The sequence below is a fragment of the Petaurus breviceps genome, unplaced genomic scaffold (assembly GCF_028583685.1).
Source record: "Petaurus breviceps papuanus isolate PSGF00001 unplaced genomic scaffold, PetGlider_PUasm1.0 216, whole genome shotgun sequence".
NCBI lineage: Eukaryota > Metazoa > Chordata > Mammalia > Diprotodontia > Petauridae > Petaurus > Petaurus breviceps.
Window position 1 is genome coordinate 1,167,778 of NW_027185867.1, and position 21,693 is coordinate 1,189,470.

At 37.1% G+C, this 21,693-nt stretch overlaps 2 protein-coding genes across 6 annotated transcripts in view; one reads left to right on the plus strand and one right to left on the minus strand.

Annotated features, from left to right (window-relative positions):
- TWF1 (twinfilin actin binding protein 1) overlaps window positions 1-21,693 on the minus strand; it is a 372,084-nt gene that overhangs the window by 117,009 nt on the left and 233,382 nt on the right. The gene's annotated exons all lie outside the window — the stretch shown is intronic.
- The window catches only part of TMEM117 (transmembrane protein 117), a 200,885-nt gene that overhangs the window by 72,923 nt on the left and 106,269 nt on the right, over window positions 1-21,693 (plus strand). For all 4 annotated transcript variants that reach the window (XM_069094237.1, XM_069094238.1, XM_069094240.1 and 1 more), the window contains one exon: window positions 554-653. In XM_069094237.1, the coding sequence (XP_068950338.1) occupies window positions 554-653 (100 nt within the window). The remainder of the gene's footprint in view (window positions 1-553; window positions 654-21,693) is intronic.

Consider the following 21,693-nt stretch of genomic DNA (forward strand, 5'->3'; position numbering starts at 1 on the left):
CCTCCCTCCTCCCTCCTTCCCTCTCTCCCTCCCTCCCTCCCTTCCTTCTTGGCTTTCTTTCTTCATACATGGCTAATATAAGAATTCATTTCACCTGACTATTAAATTTTTTTAAAAATGATAATCACTGTAATTTTATCAACAGTCCCTAATCTACCCATTATTATTATTTTTTTGCTTTTGAAAGATCAATGAAAAGTTTCACTCTTAAGGTACTCTGATTCGAGAAATATTTCAGTTTTGCTTGTACTTGAACATGAAACAAGCTTTCTCAGGATTTTGTTTTTGTTTTTAAAAAATTTTTCTCAGTTGTCACTTAAAAAGGTAATTAATTCAGCAACAGCAGCTAGTATTTGATTCTCATTGGAACTATCCCAAACACCCTCAGAGCTCAGTGTAGTTTTTGAGATTTTAAAGAATATATGATTATATATAGCAAATGAGCTTGTTTAGAGAGCAGAACATTCATTTAAGCTTCTGCAGAATGAGATAACATTGACTTTGTATTTCACTAAGCTTGCATATTTGCTCATGTATTTTTTTTCCCCCATAGAGCATACATTATTACAGACTTCATGGGCATCAGAAATGAAAGTTTTATGAAAGTAGCTGCTGTAGGAACTTGGATGGGAGACTTTGTTACAGCTTGGATGGTAAGAACATTTTAATGTTTCTATCAGGGGAAAAAATATCCCATTATGTTGAGTAGATGCTGTTCTTTATTGAAAGCAAAACAATAACAGAAAAATAAGGTTTCATAAATATTATAACTGCAGTGGGGATTACTTTCATGTACAGGGTGGACTAGATAGCCCTTGTTATTTCCAATACTCAAATTTTGTGATTCTACAATTTTGTATTATATCTGTGTTATCTTAGAAACATCGAAGGCAATTTTCGTGGTTTTCTACATTAGGAAGTGTAAGCTGTGTCCTGTTGTTTAAGATGTGTATCCAATAGGGTTTCTAAATGTGGCCCATGGAAGGTATTTATAGATATGATCTAAAGTCTGGACCTTCTGTGAAGAAAGAAGAACTGGAGTGTGAGAGAACAACAAGCCTCCAGAGCACCAACCACTAGGACAAATGTTCTTTCCTCCAGAGTCTGCTTGTATATTATTAGAATTTGTTTGTACTGCTAAATATTGCCAGTCTAGGGGTATGATAGGTTAAAAAAATATTACTTTTTTGATTACTCATGGGGAAAGTTACCCCAAGCTTATACCTGCATGCTTGGCTTCTTCCTGCTAAATGTTGGTTATACAAAAGACCATCACAAATAGTAGATAGCTAACAAACACATTTGTTCAAGCATTTAGAAAATAGAAATCACAGAAGTTATATAGATTAAAATATACTAAGAAATACTCAGAGTGAATGTACTGTCCCACTGGGAGTGAGATTTATTTCAGCTTAAATCAAGTAAAAGCCCCTATTCCCACACAAGCAAAAATACTCCAAGTTCTCTTGGAAGGCAAGCTAGATGTCAGTAACATGTTAAGGAACTGGCTTCCCCTATATGTCTGCAGCTTACAAAGTTTCTTTCTCTCTGTGTATTTGGAGTCAGTCCCAAAGGCAATCTGGCACCATTTCTCTCTCTCAAAGAAAGAAAAAGATTGTCTCTGCTCTCCAAACTCTCCAAATATCAGTTACACCCCTTGCATATCATTATGCTCAGCATTCTCTCCAACAATTCAGAGTCATGTGTATTTGGCATACAAAATGCCTTAGGCTTGACTTGAAAGCTGAGTAATATTCCTTCCCTAGTCAGAAACGTTTTATAATCACTTCTGAAATATTAGCTGGGAAAGTTTGAAACCTGTATACAGCATAGACAAAAACACAAAAGTGAGCAAGAGTAATTTTCCAGATGCCCCAGGTAAGCATAAAGAAAAACTACTCAGATTTCTTAGAATAAGAGAACAATGTAGAAATTAAGAGAATCCATTTCTGGGAAGATGGCAAAGTAGGTAAGAAAATTCCAGACTCTCCAAATTTCCTCCATAAACAGACAGTACACTGTCACAAAATGAATGTAGAGCAGTCAAAAATAAGGGAGGTAAAGCAACTGTCCACCTGAGACAAATTGAGAGATCCTCAGGAAATACAGGACCTTCAGTGGCTGAGGTTTGACCTGAATGGAGGCAAACTCTACTAAATCAACAAAAAAAACAGGCTCTGGGGGCAGAAGCAAACTAGACCTCAAGAACTTTCACCTTATGAACTTTCATTTTATAAACTTTCATCACAAAATTTCTTCTAACAAACAGCATGGGGATCAGATGGCTGAATGGGGGAAAACTGAAAGATTTCCCCCCCCCCATTTCTGAATGCCAGGCCTAGTGGTGACCAGATGTGATCCCAGGCTGCAGCCATCGTTGAGGAGCAAGCACAGGTTTAGTGAATGTGGTATAGGTTACCACAGGGAGAAAGACATTTTGGGGACAGTGTAACTGGGGGCCCTAATGTGGCTGGGAGGGGAGAACCTGAAGTTGGACCCCTAGACAGAATTCAGAAAATAAGAGTAGGGAGAAACTGAAGCTTGGGGCACCATTACCCCAAGATTATTACCTGATTACAATAATAAGTTTCTAAGAATAGATTAGAATAAAATAAATTTAAAAAATGAGTAAGCAAAGCAAAAAGAACCCAAACAGAAATAGGTACATAGTGTAAAAGAAGATCTGGGTTCATATTCAGAGGAAGATAGTGAGGTAAAAGAGCCTCTCTTGCCCCAAAGAGTTATGTCATATGGTCATAAGCCCAAAAAGAGCTCTTGGAAGAACTTAAAAAAGAATTAAAATAGAATGAGGAAAATATAGGGAAAAAAAATTAAAAGCAATCCAAGAAAATTATGAAAAGAAAGTTAACCAATTGGAAAAAGAGATCCTAAATCTCAAAGAAGAAAATAACTCCCTAAAAGTTTGAATTGGGCAAGAGAAATTGAATGATATTATAAGACACTGAGAAATAATAAAACTAGAAAGAATAAAGGGAATCTATAACATCTCATTAGAAAAATAGCTGAGATGTCCAGTAGGTCTCCACGTCGCTTGGGTCCAGCTGGCCGTGGGGGCTGCAGTCATTTTGCTTGGCCTGAGCTGAGGGGGCTGCTGTCGCCGATGTCCGCGGATGTCCGCAGTGGGAGAGACTTGCAAGGCCCTGGCTGCCCGCGGCATGCCCTTGTAGTCACCCCAGCCTTCATGCCGTGGTTGTCGCAACTGCTAGTGGTCATGGTGTACTCTAGTAACCAGAACCGGAGCTTGGAGGTGCACAACATCCTCAGCAAATGAGGATTCCATGTCAGATCCTTTGGAACAAGAACTCATGTGAAAATTCCAGGAGCAGCACCAGACAAGCTGAATGTTTATGATTTCGAAACAACATATGATGAGATGTACAATGATCTTCTTAGGAAAGACAGAACTGTCTTCCAGTGGAATGCCCTTTAAAAAGAATCCAATATGATCATCTTTGGAAGGTGTAATTCATTATTTAACATATGGAATATGACTTAGGTTGGCCTTAAATTTATAGGGAAATATTCTACATGAAAAGGAAGGACTTATTACTCATTTTATTCCTTACTACAGTTAAATAATGCATGCAATCCAGCCCCCCCCCCCTTTTTAAAAGGGCAGTAATATATTTAATTCTTAAAACTCTAAGTCATAACTTAATCATTTCTTGGTGCTTTGCTGGATTTTCCCAGTAGGGAATCCAGTCCTGGAAATGAATGCATTGAGGATTAACAACATGAAAAAAATTAAAATCATATTTACTTTAGTAAAGCCTAAAGTTTAGGCATAATATTAAACAGAGTAAACTACCTAGGTGAAAAAAATAGAAATGCTTTTGACAGTATTCTTGTCTATATCATTGGCTGATATGTTGCTGAGAGGCAGCAGGACATAATGGATGAGGGTAGACCATGGAGTCAGGAAGACCTTGGTTCAAATCCTGCTTCTAACACATCCTGGATTTATGACCATGATCAAGTCAGTTATTGTCTCAGGCAAGTCTCTCCAACTAAGTTATGGATTAGTTTGTGGATTTGCTTTGGGGCCAGACTTTTCCATGTGGGAGCTGGCAACACTGATGAAATCCCAGGTCCATTACTCCACTATCCAAAGATAGTATTTTTGCAGAGCCATGTATATATAGTACACTGAGGAGGACCAGAGGGAGAAGGCCAAATTTGGCATGTTAGAAGCAAACTATTGGTAGAAATCCTTTCATTGAAAACTTTCTGTGAATAGGAAAATTGGATTTGACCAGTTTAGTACTTTTCAGTTCACGTGAAAGACAAAAAGTAGGTTTAAAATTTTTTTTTATAAGTATAGCATTGACTTAGTTGTCTTAATAGATATTGACCTCTGGAATTCACACATTTTGGCTCATCATAAAGTCATCCATGTCCCATCCTTGACTATTACCTCGCCTTCTTGATTTTCTGAGCTGTATTTAAGAGATGGGACTCAAATTTAGGTGGGAATGTAGCTAAAACTAATACAAATCCAAAAAATGTCATCTTTTGACTTCAGAGCTATTGCCTTCTTTGGATGAATTAAAAATGTTTTCTATTTATATGTGGGTTACTTAGGTGGCTGAGAGTAAGTCCCTGAAGGTCGTTCTAGCTAAAGTGTTAGAACCTGGGGTTTGTTGCATCATGTCCTCTCCTCTCCTCTACCTACCTTCCCTTATTTAATTTTGCTTGGTGGTGTTTTTGTTGTTGTTGTTATTTTTTGCTTTATTATTTTTTGAAGGTACACAGATAGCTCATTCACCACTGCAGTGTAAATAGATCTGATGTTATATTGACAACATCCACATGGGTTACCCTGTATAACCTGGTGTTGCCATTATGCAGTGGTGAGAGGAAAATTGGTCTTTGAAATGGGGCTGTAAAGTCATATGGCAGTAACTCCTTTTTGAAACTTTGCATCTTGAGCATGGTCATCATTGAATGCACACACCCTGCACTACCCAGCATCCTTGGGGCAAGAGGGGAATATCTTCAAGTCATCATTTTTCCTATAACTGAGAAGTAGCGTTCTATTTGCCATATTTCTTCATCTTAGTAACTGACTATAGTTGGCAAATTAGTTGTGAATAGTATATATGCCCATTCTGATATTCTATGTCCCTTTAGCATGATAGATGGCATTAACTATAAAATTTTATTTTAGAATTTTATTTTATTTGGGGGAAAGGTTCTTCATAAATTCTGAACTCTGGCCTCAGCTGCAGGTGTTAGTTTATATTCCGTAGCAATAAGCTCATTTTAATATTCCACCTTTTTATGAAATGGACACCAAATTTTTAAACTCGATGCCTCCTATCAGTTTTAGAAATGGGCAACAACAATCACAACAATGTTTCACACTAGTAGTGTTCATTATAAATCACTTTGTTGTTCTAAATATATATAAATTGAATCCTATCTTCTAGTTTTTAAACTTAATTTTGGAAGAAAAAAATTGCTATTCCTTATCAAATAAAAATACCTTGACTTAAAAAAAGAAAAACAACTGAGCTGGAGAACAGATCAGGAAGAAATAATGTAAAATTGTTGGGCTACCTGGAATTTATGATTAAAAAAAGAATCTGCATACAGTATTACAAAGATTTATTGAGGAAAGTTGATCTGATGCTCTAGGATAAGAGGGTAAAGTAGAAATAGAAAAAAATCTACTATTCACCACCTAAAAGGGATTCTAGCATGAAAACTTAAAGGAATATCATAGCCAATTTTCAAAACTTCCAGGTTAGAGAGAAAATATGGTCAAACAACAAGAAAAAAATTTAATGTGTAGATACAATCAGTATTTCACAAGACCTAGCAACTTCTACACTAAAAAACTGTATGTCTTAGAACATTATATTTTGAAGAGCAAAAGAGCTAAGGTTGTGATCAAGAATAACTTGCCCAGCAAAGTTGAGTATAATCCTGAATGGAAAAAAAGATGAACATTTGATGAACTGAAAGACTTTTAGGTATTTGTAACAAAAAGACCAGAATTCAGTAGAAAAATCAACATAAAAGATACAGAAGAAGTATTATGAAATCATTTAAGATTAATTAAGGTTTAATTTAATTCTTATATATGAAAATGTGATCAGTATTCTTAAGACTGTCATCATTACTTGGGTCATTTGAAAGAGGTTGAGACTGAGTTGTTTATGATGGAATGATTCTAAAAAAACAAAATTGGGTAGGAAAAAGTAAAAAGGAGCAATTATTTCGTGCAAATGAGGTGTGAAAGGAAGAACTGATACAGAGGAAGCAGTTAGGTGCTGGTAATGTTGAAATCTTACTCACATCTGATCTGGGTTAAAGAGGGAACAACAGTTGCATCTAAAAGGGTGTAAAAGTCTTCTAAACTTATAAAGATTGTTGTCATATTTGTCTTTCATTTTTTAAGAGGACCATGGCATCAGGGAAATGATGACATGACTTTCAGTTGACTTTGATTGAGTGAGGGAGGGCTGTACAAGGTCAGCAGCCTCACTTTCTGCTCCAGAGCCATCTGGATACAGGGACCAGATATTCATCAGGGTGACTGGAAATGACCCAGGATGCAATGGGAGAACTTGGATCTTTTGGGTTAAGGCCTTTTCACATACTCAGAGTCAGGTAATGCCCATTCAGTGAATAGGCCTGTTTAAGAAGTGAGTCAAAGGATGGCCCCTTTAATTAGAAAAAAATATCAGGCTGGGAGGAGAAGATCCTCAGGGTTGCTTTTCCAAAGAGAAGTAGTTACCATTGACATTCACTCTAAGCCAGGAGGCCCCAAAATACAGTCATTAAGAGGACCTTGAGGGGTGGAGTCAATATGGCAGAGTAGAAGTAGGACCTACCCACTTCTCCAGCTTCCACTTTCCCCAATCCATGTAAAAAAGGGGAATCTAAACAAACTTTGAAGCTGCAGAACCCACAAAATGACACAGAGAAGCTAACCTTCCACTGAGGACAGCCCGGCAGGCCAGCAGGAATAGGCCACAAGTACTGCCACATGCCAAGGCTTTAACCCCAGGGTGGGCCTGACCAACCGCCAGCTGTAGGGACTCCAGATCAGCAGCAGCTGTGGCTGTTTCCAGATTTATCAACACATAGATGTGAAGGACAAAGTGAGAGGTCAGTGCAGTCTGGACTTTGGGACCAAGTAAGTGGGAGTGTGTGGCTTTTGCCCCTGGGGTGGGAAGCTGCTGAGATACCAGCACAGCCAGCCAGCACAGGTAGCAGCTTCAGCTCCTGTCCTGCAGAGTGTAGGGGGACTAAGCACCAGTCTGACGGGTAATCGCTCTTGCTTTAACCTTCTTGGATCTGGATTGCAGTCTAGGGTGTAGGTCCTTGAGTGTGTGTCCAGCTTGCCAGAGCATGAGGAGACCTCAGAGAGGGCACCCATCTAATACCTCTGGCAGCTGAGAAAACCCCAGCATTTGGGATGAAAGCTCCCCTGTCTGGTGGCAGAGTCCTACTGTGGCAAAAAGCCCAGGGGTCAAGTGACTGAGGGGTGACATGACCAGGCAAAGGAAACAAAGCAGACAGAAGATTACAACATTAGACTCCTATTTTGGGGACAAAAAGGAGCAAAGCATGGAACAGGAGGAAGACAGTGAAATCAGAACTCCTGCACCAAAAGCTTCAAAGGAAAATACGAGCTGGTTACAGGCCATAGAGCACCTTAAGAAGCAGATAAGAGAAGTGGAGGAAAAATTGGGAAGAGAAATGAGAACAATGCAAGAAAATTATGAAATGAGAGTCAACAGCTGACTGAGGAAAATAACACCTTAAAAAATAGACTAACTCAAATGGCAAAAGAGGCTCAAAAAGGCAATGAGGAGAAGAATGCCTTAAAAAGCTGAATTTGCCAGATGTAAAAAGAATCTCAAAAGCTCACTGAGGAGAATCATTGCTTCAGAATTAGATTGGAGCAAATGGAAGCTAATGACTTTATGAGAAATCAAGGTGCTGTTAAACAGATCCAAACAAATGAAAGAATAGAAGGTAATGTGAAATATCTCATGGGAAAAACCACTGACCTGGAAAATAGATCCAGGAAAGATAATTTAAAAATTATTGGACTACCTGAAAGCCACGATCAAAGTAAGAACCTAGAAATCATCCTCCAGGAAGTTCTCAAAGAAAGCTGCTCTGATGTTTTAGTACTAGAGGGCAAAATAGAGGTTGAAAGAATCCACCAATCACGTCCTGAAAAAGATCTCAAAAAGAAAACTCCTAGGAATATTATAGCCAGGTTCTGGAATTCCCAGATTAAGGAGAGAATATTACAAGCATCCAGGAAGAAACAATTTGAATATTATAGAAACACAATCAGGATAACCCAGGATCTGGCAGCTTCTACACTGAGGGATCTAAGGGCTTGGAATATGATATTCTGGAGGTCAAAGGAGCTGGGATTAAAGCCAAGAGTCACCTACCCAGAAAAACTGATTATCATGTTTCAGGGAAAAATATGGTCATTCAATGGAATAGAGGACTTTCAAGCATTCTTGCTGAAAAAACCAGAGTTGAATAGAAAATTTGACATTCAGATACAAGAAGCAAGAGAAGCATGAAAAGGTAAACAAGGGAAAAGAAATCATAAGGAACTCATCAAAGTCAAACTATTAACATTCCTAAATGGAAATACAATAATTGTAACTTATGAAACTTTTCTCAGTAGTTAAAGGGAGTAGAAATATATATATATTTATATGAGGTTATATGGGCATATAAATACATATGTTAATGTGTGTATATATGTTTATAGGTATACATAGATAGAGGGCACAGGACCAATTTAACAGGAAGGGATGGTACTTAATAGGTGAAATTAAGAGGTGAGAAAAGAATATAATGAGAGGAGATGGGGACAGACGGAATGGGGTAAACTATCTCATATAGAAGAGGCAAGGGAAAATGGTTACAATGGAGGGGAAGAATAGGAAGGCAAAAGGGAATGGGTCAACCTTATTCCCATTGAATTTGGCTTGAGGAGGGAATGAAATACACACTAAATAGGGTATCTCACCCTCCAGGAGAGTAGGGGGGGAAGGGGATGAGAGGGGAGATGATGGAAGGGAGGGCAGGCTGGGGGGGAGGGGAGTTGGGATCACCCACTTTTTAAAAGGGATGGGATCAAAGTAGAGAATAGAACAAGTGGGAAGTGGGATAGGAGGGAGGAAAATATAGTCAGTCTTTTACAATATATCTACTATGTTATTGTTTTGCAGTAGCCACACGTGTACAACCTATACTGAACTGCTTATCTTCCCAGTAAGGGTGGGTGACAAGGGAGGAAGGGAAAGAATCTGGAATTCAAAGTTTTAAAATCAAATATTCAAATATATATATATGTATACACACTATTATTAATTCTATTTTACATGTAATTGGGAAATAAGATATACAGTCACTGGGGCATAGGGATCCCCTGGAAGAGTCGAAAGGGGTGTGGGAGAAAATATGGGAGAGAGCAGATTGGAGGAGGGGATATCCTGTAGGACTTCTGTTTTGGAGCGGTGGGTAGGGGAAAAAACGGGGAGAAAATTTGTAACTCAAAATCTGGTGGAAATGAATGATGTAAATCACAAGTTAATAAAGCATTTGAACAATAATAAAAAAAGAGGAGCTTGATCAGGGATCTATTGTAGTCCAATCTATGAGCTTGAGAGTGAACTGAGAGAAAGAAAGTTTGCTCAGTTCACTCTGAAACTTTTTTTTAAAAGCAATTGGGGTTAAGTAACTTGTTTAAGGTTACACGGCCAGGTGTTTCTGGGTGGGTGCTAAGTGTCTGAGCCCAGATTCGATCCCAGGTCATTTAGATTCTGGGGCTGGTGCTCTTAGTCACTGTGCTACCTGGCTGCCCCACTCTGCAGCTGGTGCTCTTACTTACTGCACTACCTGGCTGCCCACACTCTGAAACTTATAAAGAGATAAGATGGTGAAGGGAGAGGATAAGGGAGGGACTTTTAGAAGGATGTTTAATACTTAAGAGGGTGGGAGAGAGGATAAGGAAGGGCCTTTTAGAATAAAGAATAGGAGGGCAAGGGGAGAGGAAAAAGTAATATGGATAGCGTAAAAAGAGACTGAGAAAGACAATACTGAGTAAAAATAAGATAGAGGGAAATTTGCAAATAGTAATTACAGCTTTGAATGTAAATGGCATGAATTCACCCATAGAATGGAAAGGGATATTTCCATTTCAGAATCAGAATCTAATAATATGTTGTTAACAAGAAGCACATTTAAGAATGAGAGATACAGTTAAAATGGAAAGTCAGAATAGAATTTATTATGCTTCAGCTGATGGAAAATAGACAGGGGTAGTAATCATCTCAGACAAAGCAAAAGCAAAAATAGATCTAATTAAGAGATAAGGAAGGAAACTATATCCTGCTAAAAGGCACCATAGATCATGAAGCAATATCATTACTAAATATATATGCATTAGATGTTATAGCATCTAAATACTTAAAGATGTTAAGGGAGTTACTAGAAGAAATTGACAACAAAACTATACTACTGGGGGACCTCAAATTCCCCCTTGCAGAACTAGATAACTCTAACCACAAAATAAACAAGAAAGAAGTTAAGGGAGTGAATAGGATTTTAGAAAAGTTAGATATGATAGACCTAAGGAGAAAATTGGATGGGATTAGAAAGGAATATACCTTTTTTCTCAGTGGTATATGGCACATACACAAAATTGACCATGTACTAGGGCATAAAAACCTCACTATCCTATACAGAAAGGCAGAAATATTGAATGCATTTTTCAAATTATAATGTGATAAAAAATATATTTAATAAAGGGCCATGGAAACTAAAATTGATTGGAAACTAAATAATCGAATCCTAAAGAATGAGTGGATCAAACAACAAATCATAGAAACAATCAACAATTTAATCCAATAATGAGACAACATACTAAAACTTATGGAATGCAGCAAAAGCAATTCTTAGGGAAAGTTTTATATCTCTAAATGCTTACATGAATAAAATAAAGAAAGAAGAGATCAATGAATTGGGCATGCAATGAAAGAATCTAGAAAAAGAACAAAAAATGCCCAATTAAATACCAAATTAGAAATACTGAAAACAAAAGGAGAGTTTAATAAAATTGAAATTAAGAAAACTACTGAACTAATAAATAGAACTAAGAGCTGGTTTCATGGAAAAAAAACCCAATAAAATAAATAAACCCTTGGTTAATTTGATTTAAAAAAAAAGAAGAAAATCAAATTTCCAGTATCAAAAATGAAAAGGGTGAATTCACCATCAATGAAAAGAAAGCAAAAAAAAAAAATAAGGGGCAGCATCAAGATGGCAGAGTAAAAGCAAGCTTGCTTGAGCTTGCCCCTAATCACTACAAATACCTATAAAATATGACTAAACAAATTCTAGAGCTTCAGAACCCATAAAACAACAGAGTGAAACACATCTCCAGCCCAAGACAGCCTAGACAGGAAGGATATATCACACACAACTGGGAGCACAGCGCAGTGCAGGGTGCTGCACTGGGCAGAGACAGGGCTGGAAAAGGCCTCAAGGGACTGAATAGCTGGCAGTTGTGGCAATTCCCAGACTTCTCAACCCACAAATGCCAAGAACATCATGGAAGTTCTGAAAGTTTTCAGAAATTGTGGGACCTGGGTGAAAGAGGAGAGTGACATGAGGCCCCAGCCTCAGGGTGGTGGCAGCAATGATACCAGCTGCAGCTATTTCCAGAGCTATGAGACCACAGAGGATGGGGAATCCAGTGACTGATACAAAACCCCTGAAGCCTGAGACAGTCTGCCTACCCCCACCCTCACACCACCCCCACTGGTAAAAGAGTCTCACCTAGACAGGGAATTAGAAAGTCAAGTATTTGGTTGGGAAGATGAGTGAACAGCATAAACCTAGTCAGACTATAGAATCTTATTTTGGTGACAAAGAAGATGAAATCATACAACCAGAAGAAGACAACAAAGTCAAAGCTCCTACATCCAAAGCCTCCAAGAAAAATATAAATTTGTCACAGGCCATGGAAGGGCTCAAAAAGGATTTTGAAAATCAAGTAAGAGAAGTAGAGGAAAAATGGGGAAGAGAAATAAGAGTGATGCCAAGAAAATAGTGAAAAAAAGTCAACAGCTTGCTAAAGGAGACCCCCAAAATACTGAAGAAAATAACACCTTTAAAAAACAGACTAACTGGGGCAGCCAGGTAGCACAGCGAGTAACAGCACCGGCCCCAGAGTCGGGAAAACCTGGGATCGAATCCGGGCTCTGATACTTAGCACCACACCCAGAAATAACTGGCCGTGTAAACTTGAGCAAGTAACTTAACCCCGATTGCTTAAAAAAAAAAAAGGAAAAAAAAAACAGACTAATCCAAAAGGTAAAAGAGATCCACAAAGTCAACGAGGAGAAGAACGCATTAAAAAGCAGAATGGAATCATATGGAAAAGGAGGTCCTCAAGCTCACTAAAGAAAAAAATTCCTTAAAAATTAGAATGGAGCAAATGGTAGTTAATGACTTTATGAGAAATCATGAAATTATAAAACTGAGCCAAGAGAATGAACAAATAGAAGGCAATGTGAAATATCTCATTGGGAAAATGACTGACCTGGAAAATAGATCAAGAAGAGATAATGTAAAAATTATTTGACTACCTGAAAGACATGATCAAGAAAAGAGTTTAGACATCATCTTTCAAAAAATTATCAAGTAAAACTACCCTGATATTCTAGAACCAGAGGGTAAAATAGAAATTGAAAGAATCTACCTCTTGAAAGAGATCCCCAAAGGAACACTCCTAGGAATACTGTAGCCAAATTCTAGACTTCCCAGGTCATGGAAAAAATATTACAAGTAGACAGAAAGAAACAATTCAAGTATTGTGGGAATACATTCAGGATAACAGAAGACCTAGCAGCTTCTACATTAGGGGATCAAAGGGCTTGGAATATATATCATATTCTGGAGGTTAGAGGAACTAGAATTAAAACCAAGAATCACCTACCCAGCAAAACTGGGTATAATGCTTCAGGAGAAAATATGGATATTTGATGAAAAAGAGGACTTTCAAATATTCTTGAAGGAAAGACCAGAGCAGAACAGAAAATTTGACTTTCAAATACAAGAAACATGAAAAGATAAACAGGAAAGAGAAATCATAAGGAACTTATCAAAGGTGAACTGTTTCCATTCCTACATGGAAAGATGATATTTGTAACTTATGAGATTTTTCTCAGTATTAGGATAGTTGAAGGAAATAGATATATGAATATATTAGATATTCCATATACATTATATAATGAATATATGCATGTATGTATATATTATGTATGTATAGGTGGGTGTATGTGTGTACATATGTATGTGTGTATATATGTTTATATGTATACATAGAGGGCACAGGGTGAGTTGAATATGAAGGAATGATATCTAAAAAAATAAAATTAAGAAGTTAGAGAGGAATATATTGGAAGAAAGAGAAAGGGAGGGATAGAATAGGGTAAATTATCTCATATAAAAGAGATAAGAGAAAGTTGTTACAATCAAGAGGAAGAGTAGGAAGGTGAAAGGGAATGAGTCAATCCTACTCTCATTAGACTTGGCTTATGGAGGGAATAACATACACACTCAATTGGGTATCTTACCCTATAAGAAAGTAGGAGAGAAGGGTGCAAGAGGGGGGATGATAGAAAGGAGGGCAGTGTGGCAAAAGGATAGTCAGAAGCAAACACTTTTGAAAAGGGACAGAGTCAATGGAGAAAATAGAATAAATAAAAATAGAAGAAATAGAATAGAAAAAAATAGAATAAATAAGTGGGATAGGATGGAGGGAAATAATGTTAGTCTTTCACAATATAACCACTATGTAAATGTTTTGCGTAACTACCCATGTATAATTTATATTGAATTGTTTGTCTTCCCAGTTGGGGTAGGTGAGGAGGGAAGAAGGGAGAGAATCTGGAACACAAAGTTTTAAAAATGAATGTTAAAAATTTGTTGTTATATGCAACCAGCAAATAAGACATACAGGCAATGAGGTATAGAAATCCATCTTGCCATATGGGAAAGTAAGGGGTAAGGGAGTAAGGAGAAAGATAGGGGAGAGATATTAGACAGGGCAGAGTGTGGGAAGGGGTAATCAGTATGCTTGCCATATTGGGGTGGGGGAGAGATGGGGAGAAAATTTGGAACTCAAAATCTTGTGGAAATGGATGTTGAAAACTAAAAATAAATAAATAAATTCTGGGAAAAAAAAGAAAAGAAAAAACCAGAGCTCACCAGAAAATTTGATCTTCAAAAACAAGATTCAAGAGAAATATAAAAAGATAAACAGGAAATAAAAAAACATATCATGTTATTCAATATGGGCAAACTGTTTACATCCCTACATGGAGAGATATTACTTATAACTCTTGAGAACTGTATCTTTATTACAACATTTTAAAGGAGTATACATAGACAGAGGACATGAATATAAATTGACTTTGATGTGATGTTAAAAATCTATTTAAAAGGAGAAAAGAGATTGTTTTGGGAGAAGAGAAAAGGAGGAGGCAGAAAAGGGTTAATTACATCATATAAAGAGGCATAAAGACATATTACAGTAGAGGGAACAATGGGAGGGAAATGAACATAGTTTGAATCTTACTCTCATTGGATTTTGCTCAAAAGAGTAATTAACATACTCATGTACAGAAATCTAAGTTCCCTTATAAAAAGTATGATGGGAAAGGGGAAAGAAAAGGGAGGGGACCAATAGAAGGGAGGACAAATTGAGGAAGGTAGTTGTGAAAAGCAAAACACTAGAGAGGAGGGAAAGAGAGAAAGGAGAGAGTAAGGTATGAACAGGGAGGAAAATAGAATAGAGAGAAAGACACAGACAGTAATCATAACTGTGAAGGGGAATGGGATGAACTCTCCCACACAACTGAAGAAAATGGCTGAGTGGATTAAAAATCAGGTTCATACAATATGTTGTTTACAAGAAACACATTTGAAGCAGAGGGAAATATATATATATAGTAAAGGCAAAGGGCTGGATGCTTCAGTTGAAGCAAAAGTAAAAATAGATCTAATTAAAAGATAAGGAAGGAAACTATATACTGCTCAGAGTTACTATAGGCAATGTAGTAATATCATTACTAAACATATATTCAGCAAGTGGTGTAGCATCCAGATTCTTAGAGGAGAATTTAAGGGAGTTACAGGAAGATACAGACAATGAAACTATACTAGTGGGGGACCTTAACCTCCCCCTCTCAAAACTAGGTACATTTAACCACAAAATAAAGAAAAAAGTTAAAGAGGTGAAAAGAATTTTAGAAAAGTTAGATATGGTAGAAATTAGGTGGAAATAGAAGGGAAGACACCTTTTTCTCAGCAGTACATGACACACAAAATTGAATATGTACTAGGGCATAAAAACCTCACAATCTAATGCAGAAAGGCAGAAATATTAAATGTATCCTTTTCAGATCATGATAGAATAAAAATTACATGTAATAAAGTGCCATGGAAATTGAAATCAAGAAAACTATGGAACTAGTAAAAGTAAGAGCTGGTTTTATGAAAAACCAATAAAATAGTTAAACCTTTGCTTAATTTAATAAAAAAAAGAAAACCAAATTACAGTATGAAAAATGGAAAGGATGAATGAAGAGGAAATTAAAGAAATAATTAAGAGCCATTTTGCCTAACTCTATGCCAATAAATTTGACAACCTTAGTAAAATGGTTGAATATACAAAAATATGAATTGCCTAGATTAATAGAAGAGGAAAAACATACTTAATCTCATTTCAGGAAAAGAAATTGAACAAACCATCAATGAACTCCTTAAGAAAAAATTTCCAGGGCTAGATGGATTTACAAGTGAATTCTATGCAACATTTAAAGAACAATTCATTCCAATAGTATATAAACAATTTGGGAAAATAGGCAAAGAAAGATTTCTACCAAATTCTTTTTGTGATACAAATATGATGATGATACCTAACCCAGAAAGAGCTGAGAGAGAAAAAAAATATCCTTGTTTCCCCAATGAACACAGAAGCAAAATTTTTTAATAAAATATAACAAAGAGATTATAGCAACTTCTTTTGAGGATAATACACTGTGACAGGTAGAATTTATGCCAGAAATGCAGGGCTAGTTCAATATTGGGAAGACAATCAGCATAATTGACTATATCAATAACAAAACTAACAGAAATAATTTTATTATCTCAATAGATGGAGAAAAAGCTTTTTGACGTAACACAACACTTCTTATTAAAAACACTGGAGAGCATAGGAATCAATGGAGTTTTCCTTAAAATGATAAGTCCATCTATCAAAAGCCATTAGCAAGCATTATATGTAATGGGGTCAAGACAGAAGCATTTTCAGTAAGATTGGGGGTGAAACAGGATGTCCATTATCATCACTGTTATTCAGTATTATACTAGAAATTTGGCTTTAGCAATAAGAGAAGAAAAAGAAATTGAAGGAATTAGAATAGGCACAGATGAAATTTTCTAAATCACCATTGATTAGAGAAATGCAAATCAAAGCAACTGTGAGGTACCACTTCATACATATCAGATTGATTAAAATGAGAAAACAGGAAAATGCCAATTGTTGGAGAAGATGTGGGAAAATTGGAACACTAATGCATTGTTGGTAGAGTTGTGAACTGATCCAACCATTCTGGAGAGCAATTTGGACCTATGCCCAAAAGGCTGTAAAACTGTATATCCTTTTGACCCAGCAATACCACTTCTAAGCCTGTATCCCAAAGAGAGGAGAACATTGTACACAGTAACAGTAATATTGTGAGATGATTAACTTTCATAGACTTGGCTTTTCTCAGCAGTGCAAGGATCCAAGACAACTCCAAAAGACTAATGATGGAAAATGCTATATTCATCTAGAAAAAGAATTGTGGAGTCATAAAACAGATTGAAACATACTATTTTCTCTCTTATTTTTGTTACTTCTTTCTCATGTTTCCTCCTATTGTTTCTAATCCTTCTTTGAAACAGGATTATTGTGCAAATATGTTCAATATGAATGTATGTGTACATACATACATATATATATATATATACAGAGAGAGAGAAAGAGAGAGAGAGAGAGAGAGAGAGAGAGAGAGAGAGAGAGAGAGAGAGAGAAGAGAGTCTTTATCAAATTACTTGCTGTCTTGGGAGGGACTTCAGAGAGATGGTGAAATTCAGAACCCGGAATCTTATGGAAGTGAATGTTGAAAACTAAATAAATTAAAAAAATTACTTAAAAAGAATGCTCAACAGTCTTCTCTCTCATTAAATATCTATTTTTTCACCTGAAAGAATTATACTCAGTTTTGCTTGGTAGGTGATTCTTGGTTTGAATCCTAGCTCCTTTGACCTCTGGAATATCATATTCCAAAGCCTTTGATCCCTTAATGTAGAAGCTGCTAATTCTTGTATTGTCCTGACTGTGGTTCCATGATACTTGAATAGTTTCCTTTTGGCTATTTGCAATATTTTCTCGTTGTCTGGAGAGCTCAGGAATTTGGCTGCAATATTTCTGGGAGTTTTCATTTTGGGATATTTTCAGGAGGTTATCAGTGAATTTTCTCAATTTCTATTTTTCCTTCTAGTTCTAGAATATCAGGGCAGTTTTCCTTGAAAATTTTTTGAAAGATGATGGCTAGGCTCTTTTTTTGATTATTGCTTTCAGGAAGTCCAATAATTTTAAAATTATCTCTCCTGCATCTATTTTCCAGGCCAGTTGTTTTTCCAATGAGCTATTTCAACTTATCTCCCATTTTTTCATTCTTTTGATTTTGTTTTATTGTTTTTTGATTTCTTATAAAGTCATTAGTTTCCATTTGCTCCATCCTAATTTTTAAGGAATTATTTTCTTCAGTCAGCCTTTGGACCTCCTTTACCATTTGGCCAATTTTGCTTTTTAAGGCAGTCTTCTCCTCATTGACTCTTTTACCATTTGGCCTAGTTTGTTGTTTAAGGTGTTGCTTTCTTCAGTATTTTTTTGTCTCCTTTACCAAGCTGCTGATTCTTTTCTCATGATTTTTTTGCATCTCTATCATTTCTCTTTCACATTTTTTCCTTTATTTCTCTCACTTGATTTTCAAAATTCTTTTTGAGCTCTTCAATGACCTGAGATCAATTCATATTTTTCTTAGAGGCTTTGGATGTAGGAACTTTGATTTTGTTGTATTCTTCAGAGTATGTGTTTTGGTCTTCCTTGTCACCTTAGCAACTTTCTGTAGGCAGAGGGTCTTTTTTCCCATTGTTTGCTCATATCCCCGTCTGTTACTTGAATTATAAGTCTTTGTTAAAGTAGGGCTCAGCTTCCAGGGTGGATTGCACACTATCTGAAGCTTCAGGGGTTTTGTGTAGCTGTTTTTAGAGATACTTCTAGGGAGCTCTAAGTTTTCAGTTCTTTCAATATGGTGTGATCTAAGGAATAGTGTTTACTACTCTCCTGGCCTGTGCTTTGGTCTGTGAGAGACCACAAGCACTCTTTTCTGCCCTGGAACTATGAAGAGTGTTCCCTTGCAGGCACAAGCTCTGCTATGCAAGACCACAAGCTATGCTCCTCCTCTCCCCACTCTCCCCTCCCCCCACCAAGAACTGCCACCCAGGGGTGAGACCTGGATCTGAATATGGGCAAAGGAACAGAATCCTGCCTCAATGCCAGCAAACGACCCATGTAATCTCCTTCTGACTAGTTTTTTGACCCCCTTACTGTCTGCACAGCAGAGAGCTCCAGAAGCAGCCACAGCTGCTGCTTATTCATTGTCTCTCAAGGCCTGCTCCTGGTGTGCTAGGTCTGGGGCTGTGCTTATGTGACTTGCCTCCTGCTGACCTTCTAAGTTATCTTTGGCATTTGTGGGCTGATATGTATGGAAACCACCACTGCTGCCACTGCTTCCATTGCCCTGAGGCCTGCCCTGAGTTTGCTGGGGCCTGATATGCATTTGCTTGACCTGTGCTGGACTATGCGCCTCTCTCACCCTGGTTCAACAGCTTTCCTGCCAGCCTTCCAAGTTGTCTTGGATTGGAAATTTGTTTCTCTCCATCTTTTTGTGGGTTCTGCTGCTCTAGTATTTGTTTAAAGTCATTATTTAACAGGATGTGGAGAGTTTTATGGTAGAGTTTAGGTGAGCCCCTGCCTTTATTCTGCCATCTTGGCTCCATCTCTTGTTGGACTTTGAAAAGTGTAGTAGCTATCCTGCCTACAGAGGCCTCTTTTCACTCTCATGCTAAAGTTTTTTGGAAATTATGGTCTGGGAACAATCATCCATCATCCTGCTAGAGATTCCCACCAAAGCCATATGATGTCGATGGCTGCATGATTCTGTTTTAAATTGTAGGTTAATAAATTTGGACTGTTCATTGCCAGATATATGATGAAAGTACTTTTAACATGGAGAGAAATTTAAGCAGTTTCTTATATGCATTTCATTTTCTTCTTTTGTAAGTTATTTTAGGTTAGGCCTGAATCGTGTTGGTCCCCTGGTACTTTAGGTCTGATATTAAAAGGAAACGATACACTCTTAGGTCATTCAGCTGTTAAGAAAAAGAAGTTCACTCAACTATGACAAGGAAAAGATATTCACCAAAGATATTCAGTGAGGCTACTACATTGATTCTCTTAAATATAGCTTCTCATCATAGTTTTTAATCCAAGGTCAGAAGCCTCAGAGAGAGCTGGAGTCCCTCATGACCATCTATGCTCAGGTGACTAGGGAACCTAAACTAGTACCCTGAGTTAATCAAGGCTAAAAGAGAGTTTCAGTACCTCTTGAGTTACTTGAATTACTTATAGTTGTCATACTGGACACCTTCCGACCTGAGGGATTCATCTTCTGGTGTCATATCTTTAATTATTTTAATACTGTCCATGGGTTTTCTTGGCAAAGATACTGGAGTGGTTTTGATAATTTGTTGTCCTTTTGTCACAACTCTTTGCTATAACCTGTCTTGAGTAACCCTGCATGGCATAGCTCATAGTTTCATTGAGCTATGCAAGCCCCTTCACCACAACAAGGCAATGATCTAGGAGTGGACCAGTAGACCACTATAAATGTGGAGTCATGCAAAACAGTTCCATGTTAGCCATGTTGTTAAAAAAAAGCAAGAAATATTAAGAATGTGAAAAACTGTATGCTTCGATTTGTACTCAGAGTTCATCAGTTTTTCCTTTGGAGGTGAAAATAATTTTTCCTTTTGAGGCCTTCAGAATTGTAGATTATTGTATTGATCAGAGTAGCAAATTTTTCACAGCTAATTATCATTATAATACTATTGCTGTTATGTACATTGTTCTTTTGGTTTTGTTTACTTTGTATTAGTTTGTATAAGTCTTTACAGGTTTTTCTGAACCAATCCCCGGCATAATTTTTTAAAGAACAATAGTATTCCATCACAATTATATACCACAACTTGTTGAACTATTTCCCAATTGATAGGCAATTCTTCAATTTTCAGTTCTCTGCCACCACAAAAAGAGCTATTATAAATACTTTTGTACATATGTGTCCTTTTCCTTTCCTTTTTTTTTATCTCTGGGATATAGATGATGTAGTGATATTGCTGCATTAAAGTATAATGGACAATGTTATAGTCCTTTGGGTATAGTTCTAATTTTTTTCTTCAGAATGAGCAGGCCAGTTCACAACTCTACCAACAGTGCATTTGTATATTTATTTTTCCATTTCTGCTTCAGCATTTGTCAAGGAAGTTGGCCCTTGATCTTAGCCTTGAAAGAAATGAGGAATTCAAGAGACAGAAATGATGAGGGATTCCAGTCATTGGGGATAGCAAAGTAAAAGGCTTTGAGACTGAAAATGGAGTAGGTCATATTAGGACAGTAAATAGGCTAGTTTGGCTGGACTGGCTAAATTGAGATCAGGTTGTGAAAGGCAAATGCTAAACAGAGAAGTTTATGTGTGATCCTAAAATTGATAAATATATACACAAATGCATGTATATAATTTCACAATCCTTACAATCTACTATCAAAAGGACTGACCTAGAAAAAGGTTTTGTTGTTCAGTTGTTTTTCAATCATGTCCAACTCTTTGGAATCCCATATGGGATTTTCTTGGCACTTGATACTGGAGTGATTTACCATTTCCTTCTCTAGGTTTGCCATTTCCTTCCCTAAGGGGAAAAAAGGTAAGAAGAGATGATTTAAGAATTAGTGAACTCCCTAAAAAGTATGACCAAAACATAAAGTGTGGATAACATATTTCAATTAATCACGATGTCACATGACCAACATGATGAAGGACTAGAGATTTTCTTCAGTCTCTACTAATTGCCCCTCCCCCGAGAATATCAAGGACAACAATTGCAGTTCTGTCCACAAGACAAAAAAGGAAGAAGCCCAGCAAGGCAACAGTCCCATGATTAGTTGTGGATAATGTCAGACCTTAGGGTGTTCATTTAGACCCCTCTAGCACCAGCTTCCATACTCTGCCAGGGTACACAAACGAACCCACAATCTTTTGATTTTAGAATCCACTCAGGGATTTCTTTGAGTTTACATTTTATTTCTGTGCACTCTACTCATTTCTTTTTGCCTGCCAAGTGAGGGAGTGAGGGAACTGGAGGAGGAGGAGCACCATGCTTCCTTTCTGTATAGAGTGGACTCCTGTGTTAGGTATAATGTGGGACTGAATATGAGCCTGTGCA